At 45.5% G+C, this 14,962-nt stretch overlaps 1 protein-coding gene and 3 non-coding genes across 7 annotated transcripts; all 4 read left to right on the forward strand.

The window, feature by feature from the left end:
• Nucleotides 1–337: 337 nt before the first annotated feature.
• Nucleotides 338–14,897, forward strand: PABPC4 (poly(A) binding protein cytoplasmic 4). 4 transcript variants are annotated; one of them, XM_074894338.1, is made up of 16 exons: nt 338–459; nt 1,163–1,443; nt 7,372–7,565; nt 7,888–8,003; nt 8,480–8,619; nt 8,869–8,963; nt 9,572–9,709; nt 10,302–10,397; nt 10,893–11,165; nt 11,433–11,520; nt 11,694–11,813; nt 12,379–12,506; nt 13,148–13,241; nt 13,360–13,490; nt 13,579–13,638; nt 14,547–14,897. In XM_074894338.1, the coding sequence occupies exons 2-16, from the start codon at nt 1,251–1,253 to the stop codon at nt 14,646–14,648; spliced, it is 1,968 nt and encodes a 655-aa protein (XP_074750439.1). In that variant the 5' UTR covers nt 338–459; nt 1,163–1,250; the 3' UTR covers nt 14,649–14,897. The 4 variants fall into 4 exon arrangements, with proteins under 4 accessions (XP_074750439.1, XP_074750438.1, XP_074750437.1 ...); XM_074894337.1 differs by having other exon boundaries at nt 352–703; XM_074894336.1 differs by having other exon boundaries at nt 352–1,443.
• LOC141954813 (small nucleolar RNA SNORA55) lies at nt 10,018–10,150 on the forward strand. Its single transcript, XR_012632265.1, has one exon. It is a non-coding gene; the product is annotated as a small nucleolar RNA SNORA55 (small nucleolar RNA).
• Nucleotides 10,666–10,795, forward strand: LOC141954812 (small nucleolar RNA SNORA55). Its single transcript, XR_012632264.1, has one exon. It is a non-coding gene; the product is annotated as a small nucleolar RNA SNORA55 (small nucleolar RNA).
• LOC141954811 (small nucleolar RNA SNORA55) lies at nt 11,948–12,080 on the forward strand. The gene has a single exon (XR_012632263.1). It is a non-coding gene; the product is annotated as a small nucleolar RNA SNORA55 (small nucleolar RNA).
• Nucleotides 14,898–14,962: the final 65 nt, after the last annotated feature.

A 14,962-nucleotide genomic window follows, 5' to 3' on the forward strand; every position in this document is an offset into this window, starting at 1 on the left:
GGTCTGAAGGGGAGCGCCTGGCAGCGTGGCACTAGTCCCTCCTGGTGCAGGTGAGGGGCCAGAACCACCCGGGGGTATTTGGGATTTCTGGTGCTGGGAGCGTTTTGGAAAGAAATGGAGGCCCAGCTTGTCCTGGGGCACGCGAGGAGGCCGGAGCCAGAGCAATCCTGAGGGGCCGCCATGTCCCCGATGAGGGTCGTCGACCGGCGACCCCAAAATGGCGGGCGGGGGCGCGCGGGTTGGCCCCGCCCCGCCTCGGGCCGGGCGGGCGGTACCGGTCCTCCCCCCCGCTGGGGTCGCTGCAGCGGGCGGCGAAGGCGCGTCGGGCGGCGGGGGTCGCTCCCCGCCGGGCCTCGCCGCCTCCTCTCCGCGGCACGGCGGCCCGCTCACGCCGCCGCGGCGGCTATAAAGGGGCGCCCGCCGCCCGCCGCCGCCTCTCCGCTCGCCGGGCCGCAGCGCGTGAGTCGGTGTCGGGCCCAGCGCCGCCCCGGGCCGGGACCGCAGGGCAGGGAGGGCACGGGGAAGCGCGGGGGCGCCGGGCGAGCGCGGCTCCGGCCCGTTGCCTCCGGTCAGCCCGGCCGCCCTCTGGGCGCTCAACCGCCGCCGCCGCGTGTTTTTATTGCCGCGCTAGAGCCGGATCTATTTTATATATATATATAAAAAAATATAAACCTAGCAGAGAAGATCTAATTTTAACAGAAAGGTTCGTGCAAATATATATTACAGAGAGGATTATTTTTTCTAATTTTTTTTTTTTACCTCAAAAAGTCAAACGGCCTTTGCTCTGGCGAATTGGGGCTAAATTAGACTCTTAAAGCAAAATACGGGACGTGGTTTTAGGGAGATCGAGGAGGGTTTTGCCCCAGAGCTGAGGGAGAAACGCTCAGGAGCTAGCATATAAATTTTGGCTTCATATCTGAGCCCCGCTGTCCTGGAGGCTTAACTTTTTTTTTTTTTTTTTTCTGATTTCCAGGCCTCTCCTCCCCCCTCAGCTGCCCTCTGTCCCGGGGCCTGGCGTGACGGAGCAGCCGTCCCCCGGTCCCCCCCCACTGTGCCCTCCCTCCGGTCACCGGCCTCCTGACAGCCCCCCCCCCCCCCCCAAGCTGTTTCTGGAGGCCCCCGCTTAGTGAGGCTTTTAAATAAGATTTTGAGTTTCTCCCAGGTTTAAATATTTACGAAAAGCTTGACTTAAAGAAACCCCAAGAAGAAACCCCTCTTAGATCCCGGTGGGAGCGCGTGCTGGGTGGAAGATGAACACGGCTGCCAGCAGCTACCCGATGGCATCGCTGTACGTGGGTGACCTGCACCCCGATGTCACCGAGGCCATGCTCTACGAGAAGTTCAGCCCCGCTGGGCCCGTTCTCTCCATTCGGGTCTGCAGGGATATGATCACCCGCCGGTCCCTCGGGTATGCCTACGTCAACTTCCAGCAGCCAGCCGATGGTAAGTGACATAAACAGCCACATCTGTGCTTTTTTTCTTCACTTTTACTCACTTCTTTCCGCTAATTCACACTGCTGTGAGCGTGCACTGCCATGTAGCTGCCTATGAAGTGTTAGTTACAGGTAAGTAATCACTTGTTAGTGATTGTGAAGCTGGAATGTTTTTTACAACTTGGTGTCCCCAAAATACTCTGCAAATGCACATCTTGGTACCATCTCTGATAGACCTATTTCTCTCTTACTGATAATAAACTTTGGAGACTTGGGTTTGTTCCTCACGTAAGAGAATAATCTCTACTGTGTTCTCTTTTGTTCTTGTGTAGGTTTGGGCTATTTGTGGGGGTCTTTGTGCAGTCCCAGCAGAAAAGAGTTGTCAGCGCTGGTTGAATGCTCAGTTTGACTGGCTGAGCCTCTGGCTGCTCACTCAGCCCAGTATTTGGGGGATCTGGTGGACTGCAGGTTGCGGTGTTTGTGTAAGCAGCTGGATGGGTCTCCCAGTCTGGGAAGTGGTATTCTTGTGTCATTGGGAAAGAAGATGTTTTGTCTTGTTCAATGTATGAGAAACCAGGCTGTCTCACATGCCTTGTTGATTTGCTCTTGCCAGACTCTTTTTCATGCTTCGGTTTGGTTCCTGCTCAAGTAGGTCTTTCAGAGCTGAAGCAGAAGTAGCATGTGAAAGATGGGACAGAAAAGGTCATTTTGGAACATGCCTTTTCTGGAAGAAAAATGGGTCAGCGTTTTCTGCCCTAGTTTTCAGAGCCTTTGCTTGTCGACTGGTGCAAGTTTATTGTTCTGTGCTGTGATTTAGCAGTATCTAGATGCGATAGAGACATCCAAAGGACAGATGAGGGAACTTTTCCCTTAAATTCATAATCAGTTCGTAACAACACAGGCTGCAGCAGGGAGTAAACTTTCCATTAGCCTGTAGTAGGTTGTCCTGCTTTATGTTTTTAGAGACAGCAGAGTGGTTTGTTTGTTGCACAGGGTAATGTATCGACTTCGGATCAAAGTATTTGTTGTGTAGAAAACAAAAACGTTATTACAAAATTGTATTTCCGCAAGCCATCAGAGCCTGTGGGATTGAGCTCTTGGCTGAAATGTTTGGATTTTACTATCTGTTGTGACTGTGTGCCATCCTAGCTTCCCTACTCTCCCAGGTCAGAATGCCTTCTGCATGTCCTTTCCCCGGGATGTGGACTGATCTGATTGAGCACTTCTGATCCCTTCTCTTGCTAGGCTGATAAAAAGCTGGCTTGCACCCCAGTGAGTAATTTCACATTCATGGAACTCTCAGAAGTGCTTTTTATGCAGGTTAAGTAACGTATTTGTGTGTTTTAAGACTTCTCAATGAGAAGGAAGGAACCTGAGAGCCTGTATATGTGGTCCTCTCCGTCTTATAAAACCACCTTGGTATGTTCATGTGCTGTACAAGGCTTACCTGCCTTTGTCTAGGCTATCATCTCATTTTGCAGGATAAGAGAAATAAAAGCAAGCAGCAGAGATAAAGCCAAGAAGGAGTTCGGATTGGATAGATGCCGGGGAGGTGGGGTGCAAAAGACTGTAAAGTTCTCTTAAAGTAAAGACCTGTATAATGTGTGTAGTTCTGATCTTAAAAGGGAGGAGTGTCTAGTCACATGTGCTTGCTTTAGCAGAAAAGTTCTGCTCTTGTTACAAAGATATGGCCTTCCAATATTTCAAGGTAATCTTTTATGGTGATAAGTAGTCAGAAATTTAGAGGGAGGTTGCATCATTCTGGGCTCCTGGTGAGGCAGCAGACATTTTAGGAAGTCCCAGTACTTCAAGTGATACTTTGCCAAAGTAAGTGGTGTCTTGTTACTGGTAGGTCTCAGAAGGTCAAGTGATTTAAACCTAATCATTTAGTTAATATCAGGAAGGAGAAATATTCAGACTTGGTCATGAAGAGATCTGTTCCGATATGCTCCTCATTTCTTCTGTCTGGCAAACTGCAGCACGTGTTACTTTGCATAAGTGAAAAACAGCTGCTGTACTAAATGTAATGCAGTGGAACATAAACAGATAATTTTGGAGAGGTGAGCCCACTGGTGGTATGTTGTCATCTCTCTGGAGCAAAGACCTGAATATGAAGAATATAATTCTTATTGTCAAATGCAGAGATTTGGCTTTTGTTTTCAAGGTAGCAGTACTCAGTACTGCCTGCACGAGGGCTTTCTGAGAGAAGGAGGGATCTGTATTTTCTTCCAGGAATGCATAATCAGAAATGCATTTGGACTTGATCTTACTAAATCTGTGAAACGATGGGGAGTGTTCTGTAGCACTGCAGGGGTCTGTTTTGATGTATGGGCGATAGTAGATGCTACAAAATACCACTTAAAGTAATCGGGAAGCTTTGCGCTCTGAAAACTGTCGCGGAAGTTCTTGTGGACACGTTATTAGTATGCTTGAAGTGGCAGTAGGTGTTAAAGAAGTTGATATATGATAGTTTGCATTTCTCTGGCACCTTTTGTGGAAGGGTTGAGTGCTTTGTAAATCTAAAGAAAACGATGTTTTAACTTTTTTGTGTGGTAAATAGGACTGTGTGACTATGGCTAGAGAAAGTCCATAGAGCAAGTCAACAGAACTCATCTCCATTATGTGGGGCCACCGGGAGCTCACGCTGTCACATCCTGAATGTGCTCTGCTCTTCCAGAGTTCCCAAATTGGTTCAAAGCTTGCTTTTTTTTCTTTACATTTTTGTTAGCTAACGGGGTGATGCTTGACCCTCAAAGGGGCTGCTTTCTGGATGTGCATTGTCTAATGTAGTCTGCTGCAGAGGGGTTATTTTTAGTGAAAATAAGCTTTGCTGTTTTTGACTGCACTTCTTTGGCGTAGTAACCAGTGAATGCTGAATACTGAATCTGTCATACTGTGATAGACAGATTAAGGAAATGCTTCAAAGTTCTGACTAGTTCAGGCTCAGCTGTGGTCGTTAATATTTATTCTTTTTGACTGTGAAGAAAGGAAAGAAAACAAACTCATTTCATTTGAAAGAAAAGCTGAACTTCTTTTTTCATATGTTCCTCATGTAATTTAATTTCGTTCCAGGGTTTCATAACACTGACAACAGTCACGACATGACAACTTGGATAATGAAGTAGAGAAACTTTAAAATGGCTATAGAGATAAGCTGTTCTGGAAGTACAGAGAAAATAACATTTCCCAAGCCAAGAAGGAACCCAGAGCTGGGATTAGATAAGTGTCTATGAAGAAGCAAGGTGTAGAAGAGTATAGATAGACTTTCTGTCTCTTCTCTTTCTTAAATAAGACCTGTGTAACATAAATGCAGGTGTGAAGTTAAAAGGGAAGAGTAGTTACTTACATATGCTTCATTGCTAGCAGCATTTTGCTTCTAACCTCAGCGATCAAGGGATTTAAACCTGTTCTGTATGCAACCTCTCTTTAAAAAATAAGTGGTTAAATTTGTGCTATGTGCTTTTGTTGTGAGGTCTTTTTTGCTTAGCTTTTTTAGTAAGCAAGAGCCCAGAGGTTTGCAGAGCAGCCATCTTTAGAGAATACAACTCCTTATGCAGAGTTTCTCATGGGTGAATCTTGGGGTGTGTGTGGTTATCAGTCTTTATGCTGCTCAACCACAGTTGCTAATTCCAGCATTGTGTTTGCTCTGCATCAGGGAGCCTGTAAGGGACATTAATTACTACAAGGCCTGAGGCAAACTGCAAGGAGTGTTCATATGCTTTCCCTATCTAGAAGGCTACGGAAGAGGAGTGAAAAGGAAGCCTGAAAGGGGTTGAGAGTGTGCATAATGTATATGAGTTGCAGTTGTCTGCTGGAAGGATGACAGGAACCAGTGGGAGAGAAACAGATACAGGAACTGAAATGGCTGAAGCTTTGTGGCTTAAATAGAAGAAAATGAGAAGGTGTTTGCTCAGATTAAGGACACGAATCAGATGTGCTTAGTCTGAGTCATTCACATAACTCGTGCTGATCCTGTACAGGTTTTCTTAGGTCCTGGTGTAATACGATTGCATTTCCACCTGTGGGTATGGCAGACCTTCCTCAGGTCAGGGAATCCTTCTAGGGCTTTCTTACACCACTGCTCACAAGAAGTGTCTGAGTGAATTTCAAGCAGAGTATAATAATAGAGTGGAATACTAGCGAGTTACTGAAAGAGCAGTGCAATAGTATCTGCTTAAGTATATGCTGAGGAGGCTTGAAAGAACTGGGGGTCAGTTCATAACTAGTCTCTATCGGTAGCTGCTGCAGAGTGTTTCGCAGTTCCCTCTGCTTGCATGCCACTGCTTCATCTGCTTGTCACCTTTCAGCAGGAGCCCTGTTTCTGCTGCAGATGGTATATACAACTAGTTTGTGTCCTTGCCAACACATACTTCTGGAGGACCTTTCCCTGCTATAAATAAACACTGCCAAATTTGACAAGCCTGGACCAAGTCGCCTGCCGAAGTGCCTACTAGGAATGGACTGCAGGAAGAACCTGGGTTGCATTGATTCAGAGTAGCAGCTGAGGAATCATTTTAGCATGGCAGTTAGTTGCATGTAACACCTTTGACTAAACAGAGCTAGTAGAGTCCTAGCAAGCATAACTTTCCTCCCTTAAGTCATTTTCTTTTTTTGCAAGCCCGGCTACTTCAGGAATGACATCCAGCAGTTTGTTTCCCAGCTGGGTGTATGTGTGAAGGACTGGGGAAAATAGCAATGGCACCACTTCAATTTAAAAAGCAACAACAACAAAACCATTTCAAAGCAAGTGAAAAATTCTGAGAAACTTCCATGCAGTGGTTGACACTGACTTTGGGGGTAGGGAGTTCAGGAGACTTTTGTAGGCAATGTCCCCTTGGAGTTCCTTAGAGGTAGTTCTGTGAAATGCTGAGTAGTTACTCTGGCTGCACTAGCAGAGTCACGTGAAAGGAGGTGTTCAAATTGGCATTTTCTTTGAATTTGCTGCTCCTGAAATCTAATCAAGTATCACTGATTGGAGTTGGCCTGGAAGAACTGAGCCAAACAAATTTGGAAAACTTGGGTTCTGCCCTGTTAATATTCCTTGGTTTTAATGCATGTCTATCCCTCTCTTTCCCTGCTTCATGCTGGGAATTAACAGTCTTTCTTTTTCTCTGCTCACTCCATGCTGGGAGTGTTTTCTGGCACAGAAGAGTCCCAAGCATCTCAATTTTATGAACAAGATCCTAATGTGTGTACGTAATGATCCTTTTAATATATCAGTAGGTAGCAGAAATAGAATCATGGAGGGGGGTTTCAGTGTAGGTTAGAATGACAGTGCTGGGGTTTTAGAGTTTAGATAACACTTCCCTGTTAATCAAATCGGGTGTATGGACTTTTTTCCAGAGTTTTGTCCACTCTTGCTGTCATCTTTAGATTGAGCAACTTGGGAATAATTTTTTAGCCACAAGTTACAGAGGGTGACTCATGTCTTCTTCCCAGCCAGCCACGTGCTCGTGCACATTTTTCCTGACCTGATAGGGAGATGATCCTTTTCTCTTAATAGAAATGAGTATGGGTAGATGTGAGCTTCATGAAAAGCAAACAAGCCAGTCACTTTTACTTCCCTTTTTTCCCCAGGGTTTCCTGTATTTCCTTTCCTTCTTTGAATGGAACAATTTACCTTTATAATAATTAAGAATATAACTAACAAACCCCAGGCATTTTGACATTCATTTTGCTCTGGCTGTTAAAACATTACTATAATACAAATCTAAAATAGGCTGTTAAACCTATGATATACTTAAAAATGTCTAGTGACTGTGCTGCAAACACCTCCCTTGAACCATTAAGTTAAAAAGTCATTGGGATTGGTTGCCTGTGGTATTACCCCAAATGTCTCCGTGAGCTGAGTAAAATTCAGAGAAAGCAATCACCCACATGATGGAAACCTTTATATTTTTAACAAACCACAGAAATCTGTTCTTGACTTCTCTTGCAGCTGAGCGTGCTCTAGATACCATGAATTTTGATGTGATCAAAGGAAAACCTATTCGCATCATGTGGTCTCAGAGGGACCCCTCCTTGAGGAAGTCAGGGGTTGGGAATGTCTTCATTAAGAACCTGGACAAATCCATTGATAACAAGGCACTTTATGACACATTCTCAGCGTTTGGGAATATTTTGTCCTGCAAGGTGAGATGTGGTTACTTTGTCCAATTCTGTTATAGCGGTGACATGATCAGACGCGTCCAGCGTAGGAAGCGAAAGGGGACACCTTTCACCAAGCGAGGAGTGGAGTCTCTGAAAGGCAGAGTAGAGTTGACCAAAAGGTCAGGGATTGCTGAAGTTACATCAGATTTGGTCATGAAGTGCGCAAGTCTGAACACAGATAATGTTTTCCTAGTGTTGAACTTTGGCAGTAACCCATTTTTGTGTGCTGGCCTTGTGTCTGAGCGTGACAGAGGAGAAAACGTGTCCAGAGAGCTGACGTTTTGTTTTCCTTCCGCATATCTAGGTGGTGTGTGATGAGAATGGCTCTAAGGGCTACGCATTTGTGCACTTTGAGACCCAGGATGCTGCAGATAGAGCCATCGAGAAGATGAACGGCATGCTGCTAAACGACCGCAAAGTGTGAGTGTCACAGCCAGAAGCAGCAACGATCGCATGAACCGTGATGCATCTCGGTATTAACAGGGACACACAAGGCACTGGTTCTCCTGGCCCAAGCCTTGGCCTGCTGCCTCTCCACTACAGGGCTGGTGAGTGACCCTGCCCAAGCCATGGCCTGCTACCCCTCCATTACAGGCCTGGTGGGTTTCCCTAACCAAGCCTTGATTTGCTGTCTTTCCACCAGTGGGCTGGGGTGGGTGTCTGTGGCCAGAACTCTCTCCACTGCAGAGCTGGGTGGGTGTCCTTGGCCAACCATAGGACAGGTGATTTTTCTCGTTGGCCTGTGGCCTGTTTGTCCTTCTTTTCTGCTGTCACCCTTTCTTATCCCCATTCCCAGCTCCTTTTACACACTCATTTTTCGCCTTGCTGCAAGTCACACATTGTTTTTCCACTCCTGAAAACAAGCTGCTTATTGGGATTTTCATTCTTTCTTACAGATTTGTTGGGAGATTCAAGTCTCGTAAAGAGCGGGAGGCGGAGTTGGGAGCCAAGGCGAAGGAATTCACCAATGTTTATATTAAAAACTTTGGGGATGACATGGATGATGAAAGACTAAAGGAGCTCTTCAGCAAATATGGTAAATACAGAAATGTTTTTAATGAGGCTGTGAATTTCATGACCCTTGGTAGTTTAATAGTTTATCACGGTCACTTTGAGGCTAAGAAATGCAGAGGATTGAAGTGTGGGTAACAGTTGTGCCAGGTGCTGGACAGGAGGCAGAGGCTGCCCAGCAGATGAGAGAGAGAGAGGGCTGGGTCTATTACATGGAGTTTAGTAGTCTTGAAATAGTTTTATAATATTGTCTAAACCTGTCCCTTGGTAACAGGTAAAACTCTGAGTGTTAAAGTGATGACAGACCCCTCTGGAAAATCCAAAGGCTTTGGCTTTGTAAGCTTTGAAAAGCATGAAGATGCTAACAAGGTATGACTGATTTTTATGCTGCTTGGGCATCTTCAGAGAAGAAAAACTTACTTGGTTTATCATAGAAGCCTGTTACTAAAATGGGAGAGAACTCTGCCTCGGGCATAACCTCTTTTAGATGTGGGAACTTCGAAACCTTTTGCACCTTACTAGCTTGACATTCAAGGGTAACTTGGCATTTCTCCAGATTACTAGATCCACACAGAATGCAGTGGTGTAATCAGGAACGTTAATTGCTGAAGACTAGCAGTGCAAGGCTTAAAGAGGAGGAAGGTGTCTAGGGTGAGAACATTGCTTAGAAACAGTTTTCTCTAAGCAGTATGCTTGTTAAAATTTGGCCTTAATTGCGAGAAGGGGTGGGGATAAATTCACAAGTTGCTGGACGAATGCTTACAGTGGGGTTGTCAGCATGGTCTCTCTTGATAACTTCAGCTTGTCTTTAATTAGCCTGTTGTTACAAGGAAGCAGGGTAAAGGTAATGTGGCAACGTTGGTTTATTGGCTAATAGACAGGTTTACAATGTGAGCTTTGGACAGTCCTGTTCTTAACAGGATCAGATGCTGTATTGCTTCAGCAGTTGATGGTTTCTTCTTGAACCCTCTGTCCAGGCAGTAGAAGAAATGAATGGAAAGGATATCAATGGGAAAATGGTGTTTGTAGGCCGAGCACAGAAGAAGGTCGAGCGCCAGGCAGAGCTGAAACGGAAGTTTGAACAGCTAAAACAAGAGAGGCTCAGCCGGTACCAGGTGAATAGTCTGTTCCTATTCTGAATTTAAGTACCGTTTTGTCTCTTGGCAGACTTGAAAAGAATTGACAAAGTAGTCATTGTTCTATGAGAGATCCTGGGAGTTAAAATGTAAAGGCCACTCCATGGTATTTGGGAGCAACGGGGGCCTCGGGGCCTAGTCTTGACAATGAAAGTGTTTAGGAGGACATGAGAAGTCATGCAGTCTCCTTTACTTTCAAATGGACATACCTAGAAGGACGGAAAGAGACAGCATAACCCTGCACTGCTGTCTCTAATTTTCGGCAAAACTGGGTCATGTCAGAGATCGCATCTGTATCTTTCCCACTCCTTGCAATACAGTCCTGGACTGGGGACACATGATGCAACAGGAAGGCACAGGAAATCCAGACAAGCTCCCTTTCACCACAGTGGGAGTTGTCTCTACGCCTTTGCAACATTTATTGCCTTCAGCTTTGGGTGGTACGAAAGGAACATTATGCTAAATTAAGAGTTTTCAGATAAATTACAGCTCTGGCAGATGGGTGGTAACAGTCGATGTGCTCAAGATTTTCTTTAGAGTTATGAATGTCTGATTGTTCTCTCCCTTCTAGGGTGTTAACCTATACATTAAAAACCTAGATGACACTATAGATGATGAAAAACTGAGGAAGGAGTTCTCACCTTTCGGGTCAATAACAAGTGCCAAGGTATTGTGGGGTTTGGGGGTATTTGGATTTTAAAGCGTGAAGAAGGAACTGTTATCTGACTGAAGGGCAGTTCTTGCATTCTCTGGTCACTGTGGTCCTGAGAAGATCTGGACTAGTAAATACAGATTTCTTTGTGTCGCGGTGGGATTTTACTGAGAACTTGCTTCATTCCCTCATCAAAGGAGGAGGCAGGAAGTGGCAGACATGCTTGTTTGAGGTGACTCCCAATAAGCATGAAATGGCATTTTCCTACATGCATTTAGAGGCTGCACCAAATCTTTCCCATTCCTTACTGTGCAGTGTGGGCCTGGGGACACATGGTGCTTACAGAACAGCAGAGTAAATCCAGACAGGTGGCTCATTCATCGGGTACCTGTCTCTACACCTCTGCAACAGTTATGTCCTTACCTGCCTGACATCTGACATTTAAAAATTACCGATTTTTAGGCTAAGTTCTTGTAATGGCACTCCACTAGCAATTGATCTTTACTGCAGGTGATGCTGGAAGATGGACGGAGCAAAGGGTTTGGCTTTGTCTGCTTTTCCTCTCCAGAGGAAGCTACAAAAGCTGTGACAGAGATGAATGGGCGAATTGTGGGCTCAAAGCCGTTGTATGTTGCACTTGCACAAAGGAAAGAAGAGCGAAAGGCCCATTTAACTAATCAGTACATGCAGCGCATCGCTGGGATGAGAGCCTTGCCTGCCAACACTATTATTAATCAGTTCCAGCCTGCTGCTGGGGGATATTTCATGCCTGCTGTGCCCCAGGTAAGCTGAGCTGGGGTGTTTTTTCAACCTGTCTTGGAGCTTTGATGGTTCAGCTGCAGTGATCTCATTGAGCCTTTCTTATGCCTATAAGCAAATAATGCCTAACAAGGGCTGCAGTCAGTGGAGTGAATTCTGTGACTTCCCAGCTGCCTGTTCTCTTGATGTGAATTGAGTGTTGAGTCCTGGCAACAACTGCCAACGCATGTTGTAAACAGTGTTCGTTATTCACTTGGATGTTGCCTCTGAGCTCGTCTGATCTTTCTTCAGGCTCAGAGCAGACCCACTTACTATGCACCCAATCAAATGACGCAGATGAGACCCAACCCACGCTGGCAGCAAGGAGGAAGACCTCAAGGTGAGCATGCTAGAGACAATATTTTGGTTGTGTGACCCTTCTGGCTGTACTTTCCAACAAGAACAATGCATGCTTTCCTTTCCGTGCACAACCCCAACCTGCTTCCTGTAGCTGACTGTCCTGACTTGCCAGTCGGTTCTGGTTTGAGGATTTCCCCTCATTTCTTCCGCTAGGCTTCCAGGGAATGCCAAATGCCATGCGCCAGTCTGGACCACGGCCAGCACTGCGCCATCTGGCCCCTGCCAGCAACGCCCCGGCCTCTCGTGGCCTCCCTGCTGCTGCCCAGCGAGTTGGTAAGGTGTCTGCCTCCCAGGCTCTTCCCCTTGTCTGTGAGGAAGGAGGATGCTATTGAGACTTGATTTCTGCTTCCAAAGATGGTTGTCAGATACGGAAAACCAAAAGCCACCTGGAGCAAGGGACAGAGGCAGCACCTGAATCTTTCCTGTTCCTTGCTGTGCAGTGCAGGTCTGGGGACAGTTGGTGCTACAGCACAGCAGTGGAAATCCAGATGGGTTGCTTTCTGCTGGTTTGGAACTCATCTCTACACCTCTGCAACATTTACCACTTAAAAAAAAAAAAGTCTGTGTAGGTTATGGATATTGTTTTCAGAGTAGAGCATCCAAATTAATTGTATTCCAGTGAATAGCTAGAAAATATCTTAACCATGGATCCTATATTTTAGTTTTAGGGAGAATAGCCCTTTCCTAAAGTAGCCAGTTGCATTTTGGAGACCAGTTTCTAAAGAAGTACTAGACTCTGCAGGGCATAGTCTGAATTCAACAGTTAATATCAGACATCCCAATTTACTTGCTTGCATGTTGCTACAGGTGTCTGTAATTCTGTTCTCCTCTTTTGCAGGCGTTGGCACCGCAGCGCAGAATTTAGCTCCTCGTCCGCCTGTAGCTGCCCCTGCTCCCAGAGCGGTTCCTCCTTATAAATACGCCTCAAGTGTCCGCAGCCCACACCCAGCTGTACAGCCTTTGCAGGTAACACAGGGGTCTGGGCTGGGAAGTCCCTGCAGTTCCTGCAGTCCAACAGGTTTTACATGCAGCTGAAGTGTTTTACAGAAACTTCAGGCTACTTATGTAACCCAGACAGGCATCATAAGTTGGAATTTAAAAACCTGGCAGTTGTACCTTTGCCAGGAGCAACCTAGTTGATTTATGTCTTGTACTTGCAAGTCCTTTTTTACCCAGATTTGCTGGACGGGTATTTTTCTTGGCTCTTTGCTTTCCCATTTTGCAACCATTCATTCTCACCTCTTTGCCAGATCTTCGCTAAGGTATCACTGAAGGCACCATTTGCTTCTCCCACAAACCTCTGCGTTGTAAAATAAGCAGGCATGGATGTTGCTTTTTCAATTGTGATATTTGTCTCACAACGTTTGATCCAGTTTTTGCAAGATATTTACAGTGCCCATGTGTGACATTATGGGGTTTGAGTTCAGGACTTGGAGGGAGCATGTTTTTGTGAACCGAGGGCACCTTACCTGCCCTTTTCTGAAACTGAAGTCTGATGCTGGTTTGACAAAGATTGTGTTTTAGAAGGAGAGAATATCTGACTGTATTGCTACTAGGCTGATTGCTTCAATACTTATTTCAGAACCCTCATGTCTGCCCTTCTATAGGCACCTCAACCTGCAGTACACGTGCAGGGACAGGAACCGCTAACAGCCTCCATGCTGGCTGCTGCCCCTCCCCAGGAGCAGAAACAGATGCTGGGTGAGTGAAACTCCAGTTCTTACAGATTGTGTTTTACTTTGGAAATCCCCTCAGGTTTCAGGATGACTTTTTAATTGAAACTCGGCTGTCTGAACGGCTGGTTTTTTTTTTTTTCCAGGAGAACGTTTGTTCCCTCTGATTCAAGCTATGCACCCCAGCCTTGCAGGGAAGATCACAGGAATGCTGCTAGAGATTGACAACTCAGAGCTGCTGCACATGCTGGAGTCTCCAGAGTCCCTCCGCTCGAAGGTGGACTGGCCTGTTCCTTTAGATGGGGTGGGCTGTGGGTGGCTTTGGCCCAGAGAGCAGCTCTCACTAGATAACTTGTCTCCTCAAGGTGGAGGAGGCTGTTGCCGTGTTGCAGGCTCACCAAGCCAAGAAGGAAGCTGCCCAGAAGGTGGGTGTGGTTGCTGCTACCTCTTAAACCAGGAAGACTGGTGAGTGTTTTGGACCCTAGCTTCAGTTAAAAGCTTCCAGGATCGGAGTGAATAAAGAGTGATTGTTAGTGAATGCAGCTGGTCTGGAGGCCTGTGTAGGCCTGGGTGCAGCACTTGTCTGATTTTAGTCCACTCCTTAATAAAACAAACAAAAAAACCCCCCTAATGTAGTTTCTCCCAACAGAATCCTTACTGTAGAAGCTTTAGAAATATTCTTCATAAATCTTATTTTAATTAAGCATCAGAAAGATGTTGCATAAGTCCCTGAAGTGTTCCTAGCGGTTGACATGTCAAGGAAGGAGTAATGTATTGAGATGAGTCTTGTGAAACTGCTAATCTGGGAAATAAAATGAGAGGCACCAGATGTTCTAGTGACTTTGAGGCTAAACTGGCTGTTAATGCCCATTCCATATCCTGACAATCATCTGCCTACAGTATGTATTAAAGTGCTGGTGACAGGAGTGTCACTTCACTGCATCGGTCTGTCCAAGCAAATGTGATCTCCTGTGTTTGGAGCTGGCTGTTGTTTAACTTCTGAATAAGATTTTTTGATTCTTCTGACTGCCTCTTCTCTCTTTTGATGATCCATTTTTCTGTGGGTTGTCTGGAGTTGACATCTTCAGTATTTGTGAAGCTGTTGTGGTCAGATGTCACAACTCAGAATGGTGAAGGGTTTTTCTATTTTCATCCATGTATTTCTGGCTTCTCTCCTAAAGAGTTTAACAGCTGTGGGTATTGTCCATTTCTGATGATCCGACAGCAGCTCCTCTACCTTGTGAATTAATTGGGAGCCCTTATGGTCTGTAACACTGCAAGGGTCACTAGCCTGGCGTGAGGTGTGCTGTAACTTGTCTTCCTCTTTCTCTAGGATGCAAAGAAGCCAAATAGCCCCTTCATAGACATCAGCTCAAGATGTTTGAAGATTCTTCACTGTCCTGCAGATCTCAATGCCACGCATCGTATCACATAGTTATATTGCATTTTGTAAATTAATCTTTAAGATCTTATTTAAAAAGCCAACTCTGAAGCTCTAGATTTCCAAAACCAGAATTGAGCTTGCAAGCTTTTCCTTTGTGGTCAGAACAGACCCACGTTTTTGTGTCTTCTAAGGAGGACATTAAGGATTTTAGGTTGAAAGTATTTTGTGGTTTTGGTTTTAACTGAACAATCCAGTTTGGAAAGTCTGGAAAGCATTTATCAATAAAGGAATAAACTTTCACTGTGTTTGTCATCTTTTTCTCTCAATTTGATAAGTAAACGGGATATAGCTTAGTAAAATTAAAC

This window comes from Strix uralensis, chromosome 25, assembly GCF_047716275.1.
Source record: "Strix uralensis isolate ZFMK-TIS-50842 chromosome 25, bStrUra1, whole genome shotgun sequence".
Classification (NCBI taxonomy): domain Eukaryota; kingdom Metazoa; phylum Chordata; class Aves; order Strigiformes; family Strigidae; genus Strix; species Strix uralensis.

Excerpts from the sequence above, each read along its gene's own strand:
- PABPC4 (XM_074894338.1), top strand. The coding sequence starts at position 1,251 with ATGAACACGGCTGCCAGCAGCTACCCGATGGCATCGCTGTACGTGGGT. Across the intron at positions 8,964-9,571 it reads AGCATGAAGATGCTAACAAG|GCAGTAGAAGAAATGAATGG; the intron begins GTATGACTGATT and ends CCCTCTGTCCAG. Across the intron at positions 11,166-11,432 it reads TCATGCCTGCTGTGCCCCAG|GCTCAGAGCAGACCCACTTA; the intron begins GTAAGCTGAGCT and ends ATCTTTCTTCAG.